At 48.9% G+C, this 22009-nt stretch overlaps 8 protein-coding genes across 8 annotated transcripts; 5 read left to right on the forward strand and 3 right to left on the reverse strand.

Annotated features, from left to right (window-relative positions):
- Positions 1-238: 238 nt before the first annotated feature.
- On the forward strand, positions 239-967 carry HD556DRAFT_1241402 (uncharacterized protein; the record flags this gene model as incomplete). The annotated part of the gene is made up of 3 exons (XM_041298197.1): positions 239-353; positions 411-764; positions 822-967. Coding segments are annotated over 3 exons (615 nt in total), but the record flags the coding sequence as incomplete, so codon positions are not given.
- A 354-nt stretch (positions 968-1321) lies between these two features.
- HD556DRAFT_1310227 (uncharacterized protein) lies at positions 1322-1695 on the reverse strand (the record flags this gene model as incomplete). The annotated part of the gene is made up of 2 exons (XM_041300385.1): positions 1322-1642; positions 1669-1695. The coding sequence occupies 2 exons, from the start codon at positions 1693-1695 to the stop codon at positions 1322-1324; spliced, it is 348 nt and encodes a 115-aa protein (XP_041157821.1).
- Positions 1696-2490: 795 nt separating this feature from the next.
- Positions 2491-4289, forward strand: HD556DRAFT_668427 (uncharacterized protein). Its single transcript, XM_041311256.1, has 5 exons — positions 2491-2915; positions 2978-3093; positions 3154-3684; positions 3735-3792; positions 3844-4289. Exons 1-5 carry the CDS (start codon positions 2811-2813, stop codon positions 4129-4131), a joined length of 1098 nt encoding a protein of 365 aa, XP_041157822.1. The 5' UTR covers positions 2491-2810; the 3' UTR covers positions 4132-4289.
- Positions 4290-5325: 1036 nt separating this feature from the next.
- On the forward strand, positions 5326-7053 carry HD556DRAFT_1241593 (FYVE zinc finger-domain-containing protein; the record flags this gene model as incomplete). The annotated part of the gene is made up of 6 exons (XM_041298211.1): positions 5326-5872; positions 5931-5994; positions 6071-6380; positions 6433-6503; positions 6562-6754; positions 6808-7053. 6 exons carry the CDS (start codon positions 5326-5328, stop codon positions 7051-7053), a joined length of 1431 nt encoding a protein of 476 aa, XP_041157823.1.
- A 353-nt stretch (positions 7054-7406) lies between these two features.
- On the reverse strand, positions 7407-10642 carry HD556DRAFT_1433109 (RAM signaling pathway protein-domain-containing protein; the record flags this gene model as incomplete). Its single annotated transcript, XM_041305193.1, has 6 exons — positions 7407-7772; positions 7887-9717; positions 9766-10022; positions 10075-10167; positions 10218-10329; positions 10383-10642. 6 exons carry the CDS (start codon positions 10640-10642, stop codon positions 7407-7409), a joined length of 2919 nt encoding a protein of 972 aa, XP_041157824.1.
- Positions 10643-10816: 174 nt separating this feature from the next.
- HD556DRAFT_1387870 (uncharacterized protein) lies at positions 10817-12603 on the reverse strand. The gene is made up of 4 exons (XM_041303465.1): positions 12345-12603; positions 11394-12280; positions 11313-11334; positions 10817-11257 (listed from the first exon to the last, which is right to left on the reverse strand). Exons 1-4 carry the CDS (start codon positions 12409-12411, stop codon positions 10914-10916), a joined length of 1320 nt encoding a protein of 439 aa, XP_041157825.1. The 5' UTR covers positions 12412-12603; the 3' UTR covers positions 10817-10913.
- Positions 12604-12636: 33 nt separating this feature from the next.
- HD556DRAFT_1387871 (uncharacterized protein) lies at positions 12637-19573 on the forward strand. The gene is made up of 18 exons (XM_041303466.1): positions 12637-12727; positions 12783-12981; positions 13036-13715; positions 13771-14075; positions 14130-14245; positions 14302-14600; positions 14654-14835; positions 14883-14937; positions 14988-15504; positions 15555-16172; positions 16226-16649; positions 16696-17013; positions 17062-17210; positions 17260-17473; positions 17524-18090; positions 18142-18523; positions 18573-19046; positions 19100-19573. The coding sequence occupies exons 1-18, from the start codon at positions 12717-12719 to the stop codon at positions 19362-19364; spliced, it is 5775 nt and encodes a 1924-aa protein (XP_041157826.1). The 5' UTR covers positions 12637-12716; the 3' UTR covers positions 19365-19573.
- HD556DRAFT_1387875 (uncharacterized protein) lies at positions 19574-21719 on the forward strand. Its single transcript, XM_041303467.1, has 2 exons — positions 19574-19909; positions 19973-21719. Exons 1-2 carry the CDS (start codon positions 19676-19678, stop codon positions 21350-21352), a joined length of 1614 nt encoding a protein of 537 aa, XP_041157827.1. The 5' UTR covers positions 19574-19675; the 3' UTR covers positions 21353-21719.
- The last annotated feature ends 290 nt before the right edge of the window (positions 21720-22009 follow it).

Here is a 22009-nt window from a genome sequence, read left to right on the forward strand (position 1 = left end):
AGTTCACCATGCCGTGAACTCGCACTACGCGCCATTCAATGCGAACGTTCAGTCAAACCTTCCACTCAATATTGTCATCAGCACAGACCTCAAAGCGATGTTGTAGGGATTGTGAAACACATTGATAATGGGGGGTTTAAAGTGCAGCTAGTCGCCGGTCAGGACGATATCTTTGTTCGCTTTTGCGGTAAGGCAATTGTTGCAGATTTCGTTGGACCATTTTAAACGTTCAATAGACTATATTCCTGAGTATCTGCAACTTGATACTCAGCGAAACCTTCGAAAGACCATGACAAGAGATCTTTCGGAAAGGTCCAAAATACCAGGCTATGTATATGCGCTGAACGTGTTCGGTAGGTTTTACTTGACCCATCATCAAATGCTGGCCTGCAAGCTGAGCCCTTAACAAGACCCCGAGAACGAGGAGAAGCTCTCATTGAAGATTGGGTACAGCAAAGATGTCAAGAAACGCTACGCAGAGTGGAAGAACAAGTGTCGTTCTTCCATAAAAGATGTTCGCGGGTGGTGGCCTCAGACCATAATCGAAGCTAAAGATGATGACGAGTTGGCGATACAGAAGCTCATTAGAAATAATCGCCAGGGCGACAAGGGTCCGATGGCTGAACAACTCGAACGATTGGTGCATATCGAGCTCAAGGATCTGGCAACACATGCTGCTTATCTGCATCCCAATTTTCCTGACGTCCACTGTTCGGATATCCCACGTCAGCCAAAGGTTGATCTTAAACCCTGCCGTGACTGTAGTAAGTTAGACCTAATGCATAGTTGCGGGGCAGGTGCTAAAGCTCGCCAATTCACAGATGGGACCAAACACAGGGAAGTGTTCTCATTCACGCGCGTCAAGGAAGGTGAATTCTTTGGGAGGGAATGGGAAGATATCGTTAAACCTGTGATAAGGAAGTGGGGATTGTTCCTCAAGACATATTTTGCTCAAGGTGGTGCATGAACATTGAACTTTGCAAATAACTCTTCGACTCAACCTCGACTTTAAGGATTCCGCTTTATATCTAACCTATTGCGGCGCTGCGTGGACAATGTTCGTGATGTATTTTGATCATGCTCTATCCTGCTTTTTATCGTGTGTTGCGGACATTTATTGGACTCAGGATACTATGTTGTACACTGGCCTGTAATTTAGCATACTGACTTGTAGCATTGTACTAGGAGTAGTACGAATTCGAGATCATGTGAACCCAAAAGCGAAGTGCGATGTATTAGATAATTAAATCTAGGACTTGGTCAAGCCTGCCACCTACTACGTATTTTTCACTTCAAGCAGTACAATTTGCTGGTCCCAAGCCTACTGGTGTGTGTGACCGGAGCTGTGTCCAAGTTTTCTATGTGCGTGGTTATCGATCATGTCACCTCGAAGTTCTGTGCATTCATTTCCAGCACCATCAGTGCGTCCTAGCCTTCCCGCTACCTTCTTGCACCCTCCGTCATCCTTCTGACACCCCTCCTGAACACCAGTACCCTGCACTCGCCTCAAGAACACAATAGCAGTTGCCGACGAGAAATCATTGCGCAGGGCCGTGATGGAACATGAAGTGAGGGACTCGATAAACAGGCGGTAGAAGAGGACAGCAAGCGGTGAGATCTCAGAGACACTAGCAAAGAGTAGCTACACACCCATACGTTCTGCTATACCACTATTGAATGCACCCCCCAGCACATGCAGAACTCGCCGCCTCCGGCATTCTTCTGCTGCCTCGCGCCCAAATTTGGTTTCTGTCACTGTCCCGATGCCTCACTGCCCTTCCGAGTCTTCACAGTTCACCAACTTGAACTTGCCGTCACTGCCTTACAAATTACAACAGCAACCACGATCTTCCAAAGGCCTACTGTTTGTCATGCTTGTTATTCACGTCCTCTACAAGTCTGATCCCTCCTTTTAAGCCTGCGATCAGGAAGTGGGATTATTCCTCAGGGAATATTACGCTGAAGGTGATGCATGAGTTTTGCCAATGACTCTTGGGTTCGACTCCTTTTAATATCTATTGCGGATACCTGCGGACGCTGTTCGTTTTGATACGTCGCGGGTATTTACTACACTTCATTATTTGGGATGTTGTACACCGGTCTGTGTTCAGTATTCTTTGTAGCCTTCAAGTCCACCGACTAAAGTCTTTTACGGCGGTGTGCGATGGCTCGCCCAAAAATGATTAAACTGTGTCGTCCCCGCTTCTGCAACTTCCGAGTCGACTCAAAGGTCGTTTGCATGGATTCCTCCCCTTGCAGGCTGTTGCAGCAGACTCTGATCACCAGGATTATCTCACAGGTTACTGATGGGGAGTTGATCATCAAACACATGAAACACAGGAGACACAGGAGGCTGACGCGGACGGTCAGATGGGGCATCAGGGTATGATATTTGACTCATCAGGTATAGCCTTAGTGTAGTAGTCAAAACTATTTTTGCCATTCTGCCAAGAGGCCGATTCCTTTCTGCCCACACAGGCATTGCTACCCTATAAGTACTGTCAACAACACGATCGGTTGCATGGCGATGGTTGACATTGTTCACCTTCCATAACGGTATTTGATCATCTTGTCCTCTTTTGTTTTTTTGTGGAACTTCACCTAAGACTACCTTGGCACTGTGGCATAAATGCCTCATATAAAAGACTTGCAGCTGGCCGTGTTGTTATTCTGTCTGAGCTTTTCTGTCTCCATCTTTACCTTCTGACCCTAGTCGCTGTGCGTCTTGAAGCTTCAACTTTTGGGCTTGATGCTCAATTGCCTTGATTTCAATTTCTGACACTTCAAACATTCAACCTTGACCAATCACGATGTTCTCGAGCTTATTCCTGGCCTTTGCTGTAGTGTCGCTGGCGCAGGCCGTCCAGTTTAACGTCACTGTTGGTGGAGGACCATTAAGATATGATCCGCAATTTGTCGTACGTCTCTGCGGTCAATTTCGCAGTATTCATTAGAATCATTACTCATTAATGTGAAGAATGCGAACCCTGGAGATACCATCATCTTCACTTTCAAACAATCCAACCATACGGCTTCCCAATCTACTTTAGCCCAGCCATGTGTAAAGGCGTCCAATGGATTTGACTCTGGCTTGTAAGCACGAACACGCCGTTGTATAAATTTAGACTGAAATATCATGATTGGTGTACATAGCATGCCAGTATCATCCACCAACACGAACGGCCCGTTCCCTGCAGCACAATATACGGTGCAGGACATGAACCCAGTTTGGGTGTACTGCAAACAAGGCAATCACTGCCAGCAGGGCATGGTCTTCGCCATCAACCCAGGCACTCAGTTTGCTGCGTTTCAAGCAGCGGCCATGGGCAATACCACAGTCTCTTCATCCTCGTCTGCTTCGGTCACTGCAACTGCGACTGCTCCCACCGGGGTCATCACTGCTACCGCGACTATCACTGGAGGTGGTCAGACTGTGACTACAACCTACGGTTCGTTCCCTGGTAGTGCGGCACCAACGAGCGTAACAAGCACGGATCATAAAGTTGTTGTTGGCGGCTCGACCCTGACGTATACGCCATCGAATATTACTGCACAAATCGGGGATACGGTCACGTTCCAATTCATGCAAAAGAATCACACGGCAACGCAGAGTACCTTTGCGGATCCGTGCCGCTCGCTTACTCTCACGTCTACGAGTGGACAAGTTGGGTTTGATTCTGGATTGTAAGTGTTTTTGTTGGTTAAGCTATGTGTGAGACTGACAGCGCTGTTAGCATGGCCGTTGGATCTAATGCGACGACATTCCCAACGTATACGATCCAAATCAATAATGTAAGGAACTTGTCGTCATATTACTCCCTGTGCTGACATCGAGTGCCTTAGACTGCACCAATTTGGGTATATTGTAAACAGTCTGGACACTGTGGGCAAGGCATGGTGTTCTCTGTGAACGCGGTTGAGTCCGGAGCCAACAACTTTGCTGCATTCAAGGCGCAAGCAATCCGACTCAACGGGACCTCTTCGACATCTTCGACATCCTCGACCACGAGTACAGGAGTACAAGCTACACAAACGAAGTCGGGTGGTGCGGTGAAGATGAATGATCGTGGGACAAGGGTCTTGGTTGGCATTGTGGGAGTGGTGTCAATGGTTGGCATGTTCCTGGCGTGAGGTTATCATTATGAGATGTACCTTATCGCAATTCTTTCAATTTTGGTGTGTAATGTAGCCCGCTGGTATATTGTACTATTCGCTGTAGTCAATGTGGATTGAATTGTGTGTTAACAGTCGCCGATTATGTAATACACTTCAAGTTATTGGGAGGTGAACTGCGGTTCCTGTAGAGGACGCCGGTGGAGGGCGTTCACGCTGCACAACCAGTGCCCTGACGGGCTCACGATTCTGATTTTGGTCGTCGCCATTCCGACAGGTGTCCCGGGTTTTCTTGCACACCATCCTGGCTGCTCACACTAACTTGGACGCACGGCGTGTTCACCTCACTACAAGTTGCCTTGCAGACCTTTTGTATATCCAATTGCTCAGCTGAGCTATGGATTCACCGCCTAATGTCCCGTATCAGGCCTACAAAGTACGTTAATCTTCTTAAATTCTCCTTTATTCTCATCCAAATAAATGTAAAAGTCGAAACGACATTCCCGAGCAGTCTCGTCTATCCATCTGGTTCCCAATGTCTCCCCGCCGCCTATGTCCCGCCCATCGAGCATGGCATCAATCCCCCCTTCTGTTCCAGCGCCCATATTCACTCGTCCACACGAATACTATGAGTCTGAGAAGGTCTTGACAGTCTCCACAGAGTATCCAAATGTCATCACAGTCGTAACAGACAAGACACGAGCACCCAGTGTCGATATCGTACATTCGAGGGACCTTCCTTCCTCACCGACTACTAATGGCTCATCAACTAGTACCGAGTTACCTTCCCCAACAAGCATTGATGTTGCGTTGCCAGATCCTGTCCAGACACCCGTACCCGATGAGGAGCCAGTTCCACGTACAAATGGCAAAGATAAAGAGATGGAATTACCAATTTCTTCTCCTGCATCTTCCATAACAAAGCTTCCTCCTACTTCTCCGAAACCATCCAAGTTCAGGCGCCTCCGTCCTCCCCCTGCAAAATCCCCACTTGCTTCGCCTCTCCGCCCACCCGTTACCCACTCCCCCGCACCATCCAGCCGCCAACTCGATGCACTGCATGCATTGCATTCACCCGTGATGCACAGCCGTGTCACCTCAGTTACATCAGTAATATCAGATAGTGGTAAACTACCTCCGTCAGTCTTACTTCCAAGAGCAAGCGCGCCTTTTGCTCAAAACATCATCAGTCTACCCCCGCGCTCGTCTTCGATGGTTGCACCCCTGCCACCGCCGAAACTCTATTCACCGACACCAACACCAGGACCTCTACCGCCACCTTCTTCATCAGCCCCAGTATCAGCAACAACCTCAACCTCAGGTTCTCCTGCAGCGTCAACTCCGTCCCTCCCCTCCACCTCATCCGCACCTGCATCTTCCTCTGCACAAATACGTACATCCACCCCTACGCGGTCTGCAGCACCCTACCGTCCAGGCTTTCAGCCCAAGGGTGTGTATCGGCCCCGCACGGACGAATTTGCTGAATACCGGACGAAACGTGTTGACGAGGGGCGGATAGAACAGACAAAGCTAGAGCGTAGGCTCGAAAAGCTTATCGCTCTGCATTTTCCTGTGGAGAATTCTGTTGAGAAAGGCGTGGGTGCGAGGAAAGATGAGGCTAGTGTCAATGGAAGGGGAATGGAAAAGAGGAGGGCTTCGTCTTTTTTCAATCTCGACCTTAAGAATATGGATGCGAGTGAACTGTGGAAAGGGGTATTGCAGAGCCAAATGATACAGGGCTCCAACGGTGATACTCGAGGTATATCACACCGCTCAGTTCGTTGAATTGAGTATTGACCGAAACAATCTTTTTCTAGCTGCAGAGCAGCGGATAACACCTTGGCAGGACGATGCTGCCGTATCTAAATGTCCTTTATGCGTGTATGTCTTCCTTTTCATACTTACACCCCCATACCACCGCCGTTTGAACATAAGAATCTCACTTACATTCCTTCAGCGCGTCCTTTCACCCACTCACAAACCGTAAACACCATTGCCGCCTCTGCGGTACCATCATCTGCAGTCTTCCTCCAAAGCTCCCGCAGCGCCAGAGCCCCTGTTCAGTGCTTTTCGTCGTCGATGCCAAGACGCGGCGCATCGAGGAGGTCGGGGAGGGCGTCGATTACGGTGTGCGTCGTGCGGGTGCCGGCGAGGAGGAGAAATTTCTCCGCGGCGTCAGAATATGCCGTAGCTGCAGGCCTGTGCTCACGCGACAGCAGTATTGGCAGGAGATGGCGAGCGTACCGCCGTTTGTAAGGTTCTATGATGTAAGTTGGTTACTGGAGCTATTGAGCTTGTGCGATACTAATTTGGAAATAGGCATTCATTAGTCTCGAGAAAGAGATCGAGGATGCGATTCCCCAGTTTCAGGACCTGCTTCTTACACTCAGGTACGTATTGACTGGGCTTTGATTCTACACAGATTGACAACAACACATTTGCATCTAGTAATGACGACCAGCCAACCAAAGAAGCGTCCGCAGCACGGAAGCGTCTCCTGGATGCCTTTGCTCAATATGATGTTTTGGCCAAACGGATACGTGACATTCCTTGCAATACAGGGTCTTCCCAGAACCACGTGCAGCTCGCAGTCCTCAGCAGGGCGAATCTATTTTTGCAGAAGCACATGTTCCCATTACAGGTACGTAAAATACGTTTCATCGGATACTCTAAACTGACTAGCATCATGCGCAGTCCCTGCCCAAGCCTAAAAAGCGTGATTCATCATCGTCACCTGTCCCTTTCGAGACACCACTTGTGGACCCCGATTCAGACCTCGCCCATACACTACAACCGCTTCTAGAACAAGAGGCTCTTCTCGAATCCTTTGTCGGCGAGGCGATGGCGCATCGCAAGTTCGAAGATGCGAAGACGCTCAAGGCGAACCTCGCCGAAATCAGAGCCGAAATCGATCGTATGCTAAGTGATGCTGTGCGGTGAGATGGAGACGCGCATGGGGTGATTATAGCCGGGGTGATCATAGCTGGTTGACGACTCATTCATACACGCAAATACGATACTATTTTATGAATCTACCATTACAATCCGCATCCTCATTTTATCGCTCTGATAGATTTTATGCTTTGGGACCCTCTTATTTCACATACACATTACCTTCATGTAGGATCCAGCATAATATAGGCATGGAATTTTGAAAGCAAGAGACAATACTAGTCGAATATGTAATGTGAGATGTTGGTATGATGATGCTACAATAACTGCAGGTATACGTCATGCGTCGTGAGGATGAGTCATGGACATAACAATTAATCAAAGCTACCAAGGCTCAGCGCTCAGCCTTCATCACTCGTGTCTCGCATACGGGGTATATTGAAGGACTGGGTTGGAAGTGCACTCCGAGGGGTTGTTATGTGACCAAACAGTTTCAATGTCTTCGGCTGCGTAGAACTGCGACTTCTGGATAAATTTGCACCTAGCCGCCCATCCTCAGCGATCAATCCGACTGCGGACGGCGCCAAGATAGCAGTCATGGGAGAATATGGTCGTGGTGTCGTCGATGGTGAGAATGATGAGACATGCAGGAGCATCACAAACTCCTGCGTGGCATTTGTCAACGCCAGCATCTTGCCTAAAAGATCGGAGAATACGGCGTGGGACGTGCCGTGCGTTTTGACCAGATTTGACAATTTGACCACAATCTGTAGAGAAAAATCTCGCAGATCAGCATCACAGATCACCCCAAGGAGATTGAAAAGACAAGTGGATCACCACAGGAATGGGACCAAGACAAGGAAATCAGAGAGATGAATCACCTTGACGAACACGTGTGCGTCCTCACGGAGCCCTTTTCTGTCAGCTCCTGGGTCTCCGCACCGCATTGCGTTTATATTAGTACGTAGGCGCTCCGTGGTGGATTTAGCCTTAAGCAGCGTGTTGCGGAACTCTTCAGCTCCTTCAGATAAATTCTCCACAATCTCTTTCAGCATCTCCCATACTGCAGGTGCTGCCTCTACTGCCACTTCCATCGCGTCGAGGGCGTCTTTGTCGACGAGCGTCCGTGAAGGAGGTATATCAAGTGTTGGGCGTCGAGCAGGCACATAAGGCGATGAAGGCGCAGCTGATGGCGTCAATGATGTTTGGGAGGCTTGCCGGGAGTGCTGCCCAGACAATGACGTCCAAGGTATGCTAGAATTCACCAATGAGGGAATCAGGCTCGATGTTGATGCTGAAAGCGGTAGCGCCGGATGACGTTGTCCTGCTCGAAGTGTCGTCGGGGAGTTTACCACCGCGCCAAATGGTACTGGCAAGTCATATGATGGCAAGGATTTGCCAATCTCCACGTCTTTTGAACTGAACGACCCAGCATGGCGCCGCGTGGTTCTTGCTCTACCAAGGGATTGTGTGGGTCGTGATCTGGCGATTGGAATACCATGTGGCGGCAGCGCATTGAACGGGGAGTACGACGGTGGTGCTGAAGAAGGAAGAAGCTCGGGACTAGAATTTGGGACTGGTTGGGGCTTCACTAGATGACGCCGGCGATCCGAAAGGTGAGGTTTGATAGCTTCAATGTGTGGAACCATCGACTGCCACGCACTCGATATTTCGGCCATGGCACCATAAAAGATAAGCACCAATGACCGCATATATCGGTCATCATCTTTAGACGCGAGGATGTTCAACTGCAGTGACATCATCGCAATAGCTTTGCCAAACATCGCTGCGGTATCTCTACTACTCTCCACAAGCGCTCGGCAAAGTGAAGGTGGCGGTGTCGTTTTCTTGCAAATTGTATCAAACCGATCGAGAGCGCCGTTCAACTGCATCATGTAAGTATACGCAGGGTCGGTGACTTTCTTCAGCACAGAGGAGAGTTGTCGGTCGTTGGTGTAAGTGATGTAGTGTGAAAGTGCCTGATAAACCTGTGAAACAGCGAAGAACAGTGACCGTGCACATTCTACAAGGGAGCGTAGGGAAGATGAGAGATTGTTAATCATGGCTGTGGCAGGAAGCGCCGAGAGGCGCTTGAAGTATGCATGGCGTTCGACTTCGGGAACCGGCCGAGGAACGTCGCCAAAGGTTGGAGATGCAGATGTAGGAGGTGACTGAGTATATGCCTTTCTGCTCTGGAAATGCGAGGAACCGTCAGATGATGATGACGAGCCTTGATGATGTGAGAGAGGTGAGGGCATGGAAAACTCGTCATGTGACAGTAGATCAGGTGCGAGAACTCCTTTGCTTGTCCCCCCAATAGCCTGCTTGTTGACACCATCACTCACGTTGGCTGTACGGAGATCTGGCAGACTCTTCTTCCCAAACAGTGCTGGACAGCGATCACGAGCTGAACCGGTAAATGACGCATTACGGCCATGCTGTGGACCCTCTGGCACGGTTGTACTGTGATCATCTGTAGATGACACAGACTCTGCAGGAGTAGGCAGGTAGCTCCCGACAGTCATTGATCGAGGTGGGACTTTGAACGGAGGAAGCGTCCCCAGGCGTAGAGGTGGCGGGCGGTCGAAACGCGGCGATGTCGACTTTGTAGGTTCCGGAAGGGAAGCGTCGATAGAGAAGGAACGAGCATGAGGGGTAACACCTGGGTCTGAATCATCATGTATATGAGACCAGGACTGTATTTGGTCTTCGCTGTAAGTACGTCAGTTGGCATTCGGGTATGAGAGAGTTGATCCCTACATGGAGTTGTCCAAAGCCGTATTCGCACTCATGAGCGAGTCGATGCTGGGCCGTTTCATGCCCAAGCGAGGCCGATAATTATTTCTCATCCACTTCTGCATGAATGTTATCCACTCCCTTCCCCCATCTGGTGTTACCATGACATTCTTCGGCGGCCACTCTATGGGATTGTGATCTACCTTCAAGACGTCCAGCCCACGAAAATCTGCAAAGTATCCCGGGATGCGAGTTATTTTGTTGCGTGACAGGCAGAAAACCTGACGAGAGCATGTTTGGCACTAAGAGGAAGTATAGAACCACGGAACGTACCCTCAGGTTGATCAGGGAGCCTGATTGCCCCGGTAGTCTTTTGATTTTGTTTCGACTGATGTCCAGAATCTCTAAGGATGGCATGACTGTTAACTGTGTCACGTTCAGCGACCGTTCAACGCGTGAACTTTGAGGCTGCTCACCACGTCGGGGAAAGAGGTGAAATTGTTGTTCTGCAAATTCAAATATCTCAAGCGAGAGAGCAGGGCAAATGCAGTAGGGAGTGTAGCAAGGCGATTGTACCCCAATGCAATCCTAAAGTAGTTTGTAATGTGAAGTTGCGGTAACAACGCGTCGCAGCAACGTACCTGAATACTGAACTCTCGTCATCGAGGGAACCGTTCCTGCCCATGGTTGCCAAGTGTTTTGCCCCATCCTCACCGACGTCTGTCAGGTTCTTGTGTGTGAGATCAAGAGTAGCGCCATTGTCGGATGACTGTCGAAGTGCTTCCGCGATGTGTTCTTCCGTTAGTGAAGTAGAGAGCAAAGGAGATAAAGCACCATGTCTGCTAGTACCCGGGAATTGAGACGTGCGCCCAGCGGCACGGTCAACGTCCGAGACCGACATTTAGAGGATAAAGCAAGAGGATCAGGGTCAACGGTCAGCTGGACCTTCTAGGGTGTCGAACAAATAATATTATTGTTTCCAACAATGATTATTCTGAACCAGGCAGTTGTCGGTACCATCCGGTCCAATAAATGCTGTACACTCACGCGGCCTATCCGACGCTTCCAGTGAAAAGTCACAGCAGATCTCTGAGTCATTCTCCGACTTTCGCATTGCTCGTAACGGTCACCATCAACATATATATGTACACAACGCCATCTTAAAACCACAACTAAAACCACATCGAGATAGAAAAACTCGTCTCTTCACTTCGCATCGCATGCCACCATCCAGGAGGAAAAAATAGCACATCACCGGGGGCCAAGGTCACGCACATAGCTTTCTGCGGCACCTCTTTCCAAAAATCAGGGAAAGCATCTCGCGACGCTTGCTCTGCCTCCGCGGAATCAGGAAACACATCCACCCGAGATGTATTGCACATCGATGGCTCCGTAACGTTGGCCGCCGGATTGCGAGACTTATCAGCAGTGTCAGATATCGATGTGTCGAATGGATACATCAGATTGCAAACATCAGGCGGTGCGAGCCAAACAGTCTTGCGACCGACTACTTGGACTAGCGCGAGATGATTTAATATACAAGTAAAATGGAGCGCAAAGAAGTCATTCACCATAACAATTAAAGAAGGGGTCCTGTCAGATAATATTAGTAGACTTGTGCATCGACCGCATATAATCTTGAAGGAACTCACAGTATGGGCCGGGGAAATGGTACCCCTTGGGCCAAGCCATGCATTGATGATCAACCCATCCGTATTTCCCGGGGATTTGTAAGCAGGATAACAAGATGGGGGGTCAGGGCATGCATAAACATATTCGGGAATACCAATATCCCCTTCAAGTTCCGGGAATTGCATGAAGAGGTTATGTTGTGCAAGGTATAACACCTCGTTCTGGGGTTGAGCTGGGTGTTCAGGAAAGTCGAGGGACTGCAGAAAACAGTCCCAGCTCATCAGCCTTTGTGTCCATTCTTCAGTCCTGTAGTCTTTCCCAACTTCGACAGGCACAAGACGACCAGGGCCCGCCACGGAACGGAGATAGTCAATAGACGCCCACGAACCAAGGGCCTTCCAACCTTGTACGTAACCATAACGTTGGAGTACAAATGGCTTTTGTGACCATTGCCTCCCGAGGACATTTGGTGGGGGGTCAATGCAAGGAACACAAACGGAAAAGGCGCTGGAGTGGTACATTTGTGTTAGAGGTTGTTTGTGACCAAAAGAGGTTATGAGTGGTTTCAGCGTCAGATAGTTCTCTTGGATATCTTTGATGAGTTGATGAATGGAATCCAATCTGCCAGGAGCGCCTGCTATAATGATAGCACGATCCAAGATAGCAACAGCCTCTGTAGTTGCTGCATCATCCTGTACCAAATCAGAAACCTGAGATATGGCACATAAGAGGCAGGCGTCTGTGTATAGCCTTCGCCAGCAAAGGGTCTCGGATGGCGGTAAGCGGGTCATTTCTTGATACGCCCTATCGATAAAAGGTTTCATTGATGTCCACGAGTCAACGTTATTATGCAATGAACGAGCCGCTGCGTAAAACTCGAAGTAAGCCAAGCCGCAGAGCCGTAAGTCTAATTGTGATCGGGACCAGGAAAATTGGTAATTTTCGACTTCTTTTCGAAAAATGAAGCTTACCAACTGTGCACGGGTGACTTTGGTCACTCAACTCTGCCAGGAGTTGATCAAAAAATTCAAGACTCATGAGTTGACAGAGCCTGGTAACCTGCAAACAAAATTAAAAGACAATCTTATGCGCGTCTGGCGGCGGCTACATGAGCGTTTTGCTCTGCGGACTTCGACACTCCACGTGTGAAAGGCATCGAAGTGTCACAAACACGCGAACATTTACGTGACAGAAACCATTTTCCGTCACGCGTGGCTGAAGATAAAAAGGACAACGGGGAAGGAGCGGCCGTGAGAAAATTCCCCAGACGATCATTTCCTCTCAAAGTAACCCATTGCATCCGGCCCGCGCCGAACGGCGTTGACCGCATTCCTTTTTCGGATATGACATCGAGGTACCGCCTTTCCTCCGCAGCGTTATTGCATACGAATATCTAATGCTGCTTCTAGGTTGGACAGGCTCCTTCTTCTTCTTGATACAGGATCTTCATCCTCCGTGAGGAATACAGCAGCCAAACAACTTGCCCAACTTGCAGCCAAAAGTGTAATCAGTGATGTTGCAGTTCAAGACGATATTAAGTCAACTCGTCACCATGTCCCTCTCGGGGACTCCTCAGCGTGGTCTGAGCTAATGGCCGTCGTGGCTCGAGTCCGTATAGCGCGCTCCACTTCATGCTTCTTCATGCTAATCTCGCTTACTCAGATTCTACCTTATTTGCATTCAAAGAGTCATGAAACAAGGTCGGCCGCATCGAATGCACTCTCACAAATATTCTCTCTTGTGCCAGTATGGCAGCCACAAGCTGTAGACATCAAACCTCCCCCAGATCTAGATACTTTTCCCCCCGAATTTCCTGCATTTTCAGTACAAGAACTTATGCAGAAAGGCGTGCTACTTCTTGCATCATCCGGGAAAGAATTTTCAAAGCCAACAGGCATCCTTGCAAACGCGGCAGAGGTTAAGAGAGCTCGTAAGGAGGCCATGGGTAGGCTAGGTCTCGACTTCCTTGAAAGTGTTGGTGCTGCAGATGACATGGACCTGGACAAGGAACTCGCCGTCGAAGGGGAAACTGAAACTGATCATGACAACGAAATTTACCCTAAGAGAGAGGACACTGCTACCCCTCTAGACTCCCCGATGGAGGTCGAGGCTCCAGTGAAACGCGAACGGTCGCCACCTCCATCACTATCTCGTCCAAAGAGTACCACTCCCGTTGCGCCATCACCCGTAGCAGAGGGAGAGTGTCTTAATGGACTTTCAGCACGCGAACGAAACCGCTTAAAACGGAAACGGAAACCAGGCAATTCTGCCTTTGTTGCGGCACCTCCTCCACCCCCTTCCGGCGCCAAGTACAATGCAACTCCTGCAGGGCCGTCAAATAAGTAGGTCCAATTGCAACAACAGTTCCTTGTGTATCTCACTATCTTAATCGCTCAGAGCGCGGCTGGTATCAGCCGAACCGCAGGACGCGCCAAGGTCACGATTAGATAGCCCTGTTGACACTGCCAAATCATTCGTTCAAGAGAAAGTTGTCATAGACCCATCAAAGGGTGGTGCTGTGTCACCGAAAGCAGCCCAACAATCACACGCACTGGAAGTCATTCCAGGGGCTTGGATGTGGCAGGGCATTGTAGCCCTCCTAGAGGTCGACCTCTTCTCTGCAAATTGGGAGTCGAGACATGGTGCTGCCATGGCTTTGCGCGAGTTGATCAAGGTCCAAGGATCATCAGGTGGCATGAAAGGTGACATTTGTTGTTCGTGATGGCAGCGAGCTTGATGTTAACGACGGAGTTTAGACAGTTTATCCGCGGAGGAAAATTCCCTTGCGCATGAGCATTGGTGTAATGACTTAGCCGCAAAACTTTTGTGCATTTTCGTCCTCGATCGTTTTGGGGACTTCGTCTCCGATCAGGTTCGTTTTTCTTCTTTATGCACTCAAGCATAGCACACGTCCTGAGTGAACTCTAGGTTGTTGCACCTGTTCGTGAGACGGTGTCACAAACACTCGCATCTCTATTGCTACATATGCCTCAGCGGTCCGTGAAGCATGTCCATTCCATACTATTGCAGATGATTCGACAAGACTTCCCGTCGGGGCACAAGCCAACCAAAAGCAAGAAAGGTGATGGTAGCCATGTATGGGAGGTTCGGCACGCAGGTCTTCTGGGTATCAAGTACGAGGCTGCCGTGCGAAGTGATCTTTTTGAAACAGCTGGCGATACAGGAAAAGAGATTCTGCAGGGCGTTGTCGATGCCGCAGTGCTGGGGTAAGCATGTCACATAGTATTCATCGTCACCTTCCTGACGTCTGGCCATGCAGTCTCAGTGATTCGGATGATGATGTTCGTGCTGTGGCCGCATCTTGTTTGCTTCCAGTTGCGGGTCATCTTGTTGAACAGCTTCCAGAATCTCTGGATAGAGTACTTTTGGTTCTCTGGAACTGCCTGCGCGGCATGAAGGATGACTTGAGCTCAAGTGTTGGTGCAGTGATGGATCTATTGGGTAAGATTCTAATTGCTGTCTTACAGGGTAGTACTCACGGGCGGTAGGTAAACTCGTAACTTATAGCAAGGTCATTGATATTCTTGCACAAGCTAGTGTATCGTAAGCCTCCCTTACTTGTTCTCGGTCGGATATCTAACGGCCCTGATTAGCCTCCCGCTCACGGAATTGGCTCCCACACTCTTCCCGTTCTTCCGACATACGATCCCTAATGTTCGTCTCGCCGTAGTCAAAACTTTGCTTTCCTTCATGACTGTAACTTCCCTTCCCCGCGAATGGATCGTTACGCCATTCCTTCGCCTTCTTTTCCAGAATTTGGTTGTGGAAGAGCGGGCGGATATTCGCGCTGTCACCTTGACAGCCTGGCGGACGGCGCTCGAGGTCGTAGCGGAAGTGCCTGGATGGATGAAGAAGTTGGTGAAGCAGCAAACCGTCCTTGATTGGTACTCAACCATGATGACGCCGCTTGGCGCTCCTATTGATTGCTCGACATTCCATTACCCTGCCTTCACAGAAGATGATAGTGATGCAGGCCCCCTGGAGAGACATAATGTTGACAAGAACATGCTTGCCCAGGATCTATCGTTGGTCAGTGCGGAAGTAATCATGCAGGCTCGGATCGCAGCGGCTACCTCTATGGCGTATTTAATAATTTATTGGCCTTCGAAGGTACCGCATTTTCAGCGCGTGTCAATTTTCTTCTGATGATTCATTTGCAGTCCATCGACGAGCTTTTCCAGCCCATACTCGTGCATTACTTGCAGTCAACCAGCATGCTCCAAAAATTCCTGGCTGCCCTCGTCTCAGAGGAATGGGCCCGTGCATATGATGCAACGTCGCCTACTACACTCATCATCGAGGCGTTTCCTCTTGCAGCAGAGCTCAGTACGATGTGTTTGGCTTGGTTACAGGGCACGCCTCCGATCGCATACCACGAGATGGCGTTCACGCTACACCGCATCCACTCAGAATGCGCTGCGCTCCTTCGTTGTTTCGCAACTGATTGCAAGATTCCCATATCCTTGATTCCGCATCTTGGTGACGAAATTGATATCACTGGCACAAAACCAAACAGTTTCACCATCGAGACTGCAGAAGAAGCGGTTGGTCCGATGTACATGAAATTGAAGGACAGCCTTGGGCGTACGAAGAAACGCGAGTTGGGAGTTATCGCCGAGAAGAGACAGAAGGTTGTGATCAGCATTGAACAATACTCTCAGGTCAAGACACAGCACGACACTCGTGTTTCAGCGGCTTTTGCAGCCGCCTTCGTTGCATTCCGGAGTACCCCAGATAAAGTTAGTCCTGTGGTCAAGGGAATCATGAACGGCATCAAGGTACGTTGATTGTTGAGTTCCGATTGCCAACGAAAAAGCTTACCTTGTTCCAGAACGAGGAAAATCTGGATCTCCAGACCCGCTCGGCTGTGGCAGTAGCACTATTCATCGATTTCTGCTTCCAACACAATATCACGCAACCGCCCGACAAAATTGTCAAGAATTTGTGTACATTCTTGTGTCAAGATGTGGAGCAAACACCAACCTTTGCCTATTCGCGATCTGTCTACAAGGGCATCCTGTCCCTCACTTCTTGGTCAAAGCAAACGACACAGCAAGCAAAGAACGGCAAAGATAGTTCGAAGGGCGCTGATAGTGCCAAGTCGAGCGATGACGCTGCAACAGCACAGCTATCAAGACGAGGAGCTTGCCTAGCATTCGATCAGCTGTCATCTAAATTTGGATCCCAGCTCCTTCAGGTGATCCCGAAGATGTGGATTTCCATGGCAGGAGGCTTGCTGAGTGCCTGCACAACAGGTGCGCAATTATTTCGGAGGTTCACATTTTCCTGACCCCTACTCAGCGTTACCACACGAAGCTGACGCCCTCATGGACAAACAATATGGACAAGATGTAATTGACTCGCTTAGTGTCCTCGAAGCCGTTGTGCCTTCCTTTCACCCGGATCTTTGGCCCAAGCTTGCAGAGTTGTTCCCCGCTATCGCAATGGCGTTGCGCAGTCGTTATGCCATTATTCGGCAGGCAGCTGCACGCTGTTTCGCTACCATATGTAATGTGATGACCTCCGACGCCATGCTGTTTGCCATCGAGAAGATCATTCCGTTACTGGGAGACGCTATCGTGTTATCAAACCGTCAGGGTGCTGCGGAAGCCATCTATCGTACGTGTTCAACTATCTTTAATGTTCTGTCCGTCATACCTCGTGCAGATATTGTCCAGCATCTCGACATCAAAGCACTTCCCTACGTGATCTTTCTTATTGTTCCTGTTCTGGGGCGCATGAGCGATCCCGATGATGACATTCGCTCTGCGACTACCAATACATTTGCGTCCTTGATTAAGATGGTTCCCTTGGAGGTTTGTACTGTTATCTGGTATACATTTCTCACGCTTACATATTTTTCAGGCCGGTTTGCCTGATCCTACCAGTTTCCCTGAGGAGCTGCTCAAGAGGCGCGAAACGGAGCGACAGTTCCTCACCCAACTTCTTGATGGTAGCAAAGTTGAACAGTACACCATACCTGTTCCTATCAAAGCGGAGCTTCGCAAATACCAGCAAGAAGGTGTTAATTGGCTGGCGTTCTTGGCTAAGTATCAGTTGCACGGGATTCTTTGTGATGGTGTGTTTGAATTTCTTTCGAACTTCCCGCGTCATTTTAACATATTCTAGACATGGGTCTTGGTAAAACTTTGCAGTCCATATGCATACTGGCCAGCAAGCACGCAGAGCGAGCTAAAAAGTATGAAGATACAGAATCGCCTGATGCTGTTCATCTTCCATCGCTTATCATCTGCCCTCCTACTCTTACCGGTCACTGGTACTACGAGATTCTAAAATATTCTGAGAACTTGCAACCCATTCTCTATACCGGCAATTCCAAGGAGCGCGCAAGGCTTCTTCCTAAATTAACCAAGAAAGATGTGGTCATCACTTCATACGAAGTTGTGCGGAACGATATTGCGAGCCTAGAAGATTACAACTGGCTATACTGCATCCTGGACGAAGGGCACGTGATCAAGAACGCGAAGACCAAACTAACAAAAGCTGTCAAGGCTATACATGCACAGCATCGTCTCATTCTTTCGGGCACTCCAATCCAGAATAACGTATTGGAGCTTTGGAGTCTTTTTGACTTCTTGATGCCTGGCTTCCTTGGGACCGAAACGTCGTTCAACGAGCGATTCAGCAAGCCAATCCTGTCAAATCGTGATGGAAAGGCGAAAACTGGTGAAGCTGGTGAGTGATACGTCCTGAGAACTATTTCGCTGTTAACCAAATTTTCTATAGCTGCTCTTGCTCTCGAAGCTCTGCATAAGCAAGTCCTGCCCTTCCTATTACGCCGGCTGAAAGAGGATGTCTTGAATGACCTACCCCCAAAGATCATTCAGGACTACTACTGTGAGCTGTCAGAGGTACAAAAAATGCTGTACGACGACTTCTCCAGCTCACAGGCCAAGACGAATGTGGAGGATGCCATCCAAGGAGATGTCAAGGATGCTCCACAACAGCATGTTTTCCAATCACTACAGTATCTCCGCAAACTTTGCAATCATCCTTCACTGATCCTGAAGACCAACCGAGACGCCGTCATTGCAGCACTTGCCAAGATGAATTGCAAAATCAACAGCCTGAACAATATTCAGCACGCACCGAAATTACTTGCTTTACGGTATTGTCTTTCTCTATGTGTATAGTTGTAATACTCAAATGCGGGGCAGGCAGCTACTGACAGATTGCGGTATTGGAGGCAGTCCTTCGGTTACCGGTGAAAGTGGGAAGAACGATCCTGCGGAGAGCTTGTCGGAGTCGAGCAGTGCATTCTCCCAGCATCGCGCTCTAATCTTCTGTCAGATGAAGCAAATGTTGGACATCATCGAAAATGATCTCTTCAAGCAATACATGCCTTCCGTCACATACATGCGACTCGATGGTGGAACCGACCCTAACAAGCGTCATGCTATTGTTCAAACATTCAACTCGGATCCCAGTATTGACTGCCTCTTATTGACAACGCACGTTGGTGGGCTTGGTCTGACCCTCACTGGAGCAGATACTGTAATATTTGTGGAACATGACTGGAATCCCATGAAGGATCTTCAGGCTATGGACAGAGCTCACCGCATTGGACAAAAGAAGGTCGTCAATGTGTATCGCTTGATCACGAAGGGCACACTGGAAGAGAAGATCATGGGGTTAGTTCTTTGTTTATTTCTTTTTGTATCTTGTCACTGACAACGCTCGATAGTCTGCAACGCTTCAAGCTCAACATTGCGAACTCAGTTGTGACGCAGCAGAACTCCGGTCTGGCGTCGATGGATACAGATCTTGTTCTAGATCTTTTTAAACGAACAACGGAAGATGAAGACGCGACGGCAAAGAAGAAGGCGAATGCGCCAACGGGTCCTGTTAGCCAGAAGAACCTCCTGGCAGGCCTCGAAGACATTCCCGCCGAAGATGAGTATGAGGGACTTGATCTGTCGAGTTTTATGGGCTCCTTGGGCATGCAGTGAGGTTGGCGATTCTAGATTCGGCATTCATATTGATCGAACACTGGCTTGGTTTTCACTTGACTACATATGTTGCATCTATAGTAGAATGTACTCATACTCCACCGATAATGTATAGTGTAGATTAAATTACGAATAGGTCTTTCCTCTGACTTAGACCTGACTCCAGCGTAATAATAATTGACAGTAATCGCAGGAATCATGCATGCTACGGCGTGACTTAAGGAGGCGTGACAGTGTCAAGTTGCTCGGGACCTTCAAGTTGGCTGGTCAGCGCTCAGCAGTGCCAGCGGCAAACTCGTGCAACTTTTGTCATGCATGTCTGTCTCTTGCCAGCAGAAATCCTACTTGATATATTCGCAATTATCCATGAAGACTATAACTCAGTAATCTCTCATGCCACACTTGCTGCTCTTGCAAGAACCTGTAGGACATTCAAGGAGCCTGCGCTTGATACGCTTTGGAAACATATCGATGGATTCGAGCCACTCATCTTGTGCTTCCCTGAAGGTGTCCATGATAGAGATGTGCTAGGCCTAGGAAAGTTGGTGAGCTTGACATTTTCAATCATGATGCAGGTCGACATATGAATTCCCACAATTTTCAAATAGACGTTCATCAGACCTCCCTTCGCAAGAGAGTGGGACATTTTTTCTCAATATGCACACCGTATCCGATCCTTGACCTTCGAACCCTCTGAGTCAGATGTCATAGACGACCGAATTGTGCAGGCGCTCATTTCTGCGCCATCACTCACACTGTTGCCGAACCTTTGTAGGTTGCATTGGTTCAATGACCAAGAACGCTTCATTCCACTATTGCGTTGCCTCCTTGTGCCAACTATCAGATCGTTGGAGCTGCGCTCTAGTAGTTCAGGAACCTCCTGGGTACCCTCCTTTGCCAAATCAGCCTTGTTAATTTCCCTTGGAGCTCGGTGTCCATCCATTCGGGAATTCAAGTGTGTATACCAAGGTGATTCTGAAGACAATTCAGACATAATATCCGACGCCGTATGTGGTTCGCGGGAGCTTTTCCATCTTGAGACAGGGGTTCTTAACACACAAGCGCTATATCACTTGGCTTCTTTGCCATCATTGAAGTCTCTGTACTTCAGGACATACAATATTGACAGCACACAAACCGATGGCCCAGAATTTATCTCCCAAATCAATCTGGTGCATATCGCTGCACCGTCGCTTTTTGCTCTTGCTCACTGTCTTAGAAACATCCGTTTTCTTTGCTGTCGATCAGTAGCGTTGGACATCGATTTAAACCCTTGGGGGGCACCTTATGATCCACTGGTTGTTCCAGAATTCATCATCTCATTTTCAAAGCACTTCTCTCCTGCTCTCGAACACCTCAGTGTCAGCTTCGAGCCCCCCCTCTTCTCCCTGGAAGACGAAGACATACTCGCTGATTCCCATTTTGCACTTGCCTTCGATGTGATTGCCCCGTTATTGTCCTTGAGTCGCTTGACAAAGGTAGACCTCGATTGGATCTGCGCTTCGGCCATTGACGATGCATCACTCAAGAGAATGGCGCAATCTTGGCCTCTGCTCCAGGAGTTTTACTTTGGAAGTGGGTGTCGTTGGCTGGTCCCACCATCTCTCACCTTCACAGGATTCATATACCTTATACAACATTGCCCGGCCTTGCGCACCATTGACATGACTTTCTGCGCATGCTCGGTAGATACCAATAGCGAGCCGTTCGCCAAAACCATTCCCAACGAGAATATCACCAACATATTTGTGGGGATGTCTCCGATTGTCGACCCCGTTGCCGTGGCCTGTCAATTGCATACGTTAGTGCCCAACTTGTCCGGCGTGGACCGCTTTGGACCGCTTTTGGACGTGGACCCCACATCACAATTTCGAAATATTGATGAGGGTTGGGCTAAAGTTGATGAGTTTCTGATGGTGCTCAATACAGCCGCAAAAATGAAAAAGAGCATAGACCAAGTTATACATGAGTGCCCTGGTGCACCCTAGCGTTTCGATTGGGTGGTGACACGGATACGAGATGGAACCATATATTCCCAACGTCTACTGAGCTCGTCTTCACCTTCTTACTACTTTCCTCATTTTGATCGTCTATTTGCATCATCACAACCACACTTAAGGTTTCTTTTTGGTAATCACACTTACCTATACCTAGCGTACACTGACATTTCAATGAGACAAACCCTCGCTCATATTTACCGACTTTCATTCCCATAATCTTGGCTTAGGAAGGCTGCTGTTTTTCTGTTCACGCTTTACCCATTGCTTAAAGCGAGCGTTCCCTCAGTGGAGAAGGCTCAGCTGCCAGTAGAAACGGGCACTCGACGCGACGACGAACTGCCCAATGAGTGAGAAAGCTTGTAGATATACTCAAGGCCTCGTGCAGCAGTACATATTGAATGGTTGCACGAGATCAAGAGCTGTTTCTCTTACTGGACGGGGCCTATGTAAATTAACCACCAACTCGGATGGCGTGCCTCAATAGCTCCATGGTACGCAGATGCCATTGAATACATGTAAAACTCCCAAGTCCGATTGCAATCAGTCAGAGACTAGATTCATGTGAAATTGTCGGTCTTCAGACCCATAAGTGACTAGACACAATGCATCACCGATTAACAGACTGGCCCAGCCAGTGTTGTCGCC

Source organism: Suillus plorans, assembly GCF_016647745.1.
Source record: "Suillus plorans strain S12 chromosome Unknown HD556scaffold_46, whole genome shotgun sequence".
NCBI classification, from domain to species: Eukaryota; Fungi; Basidiomycota; class Agaricomycetes; order Boletales; family Suillaceae; genus Suillus; species Suillus plorans.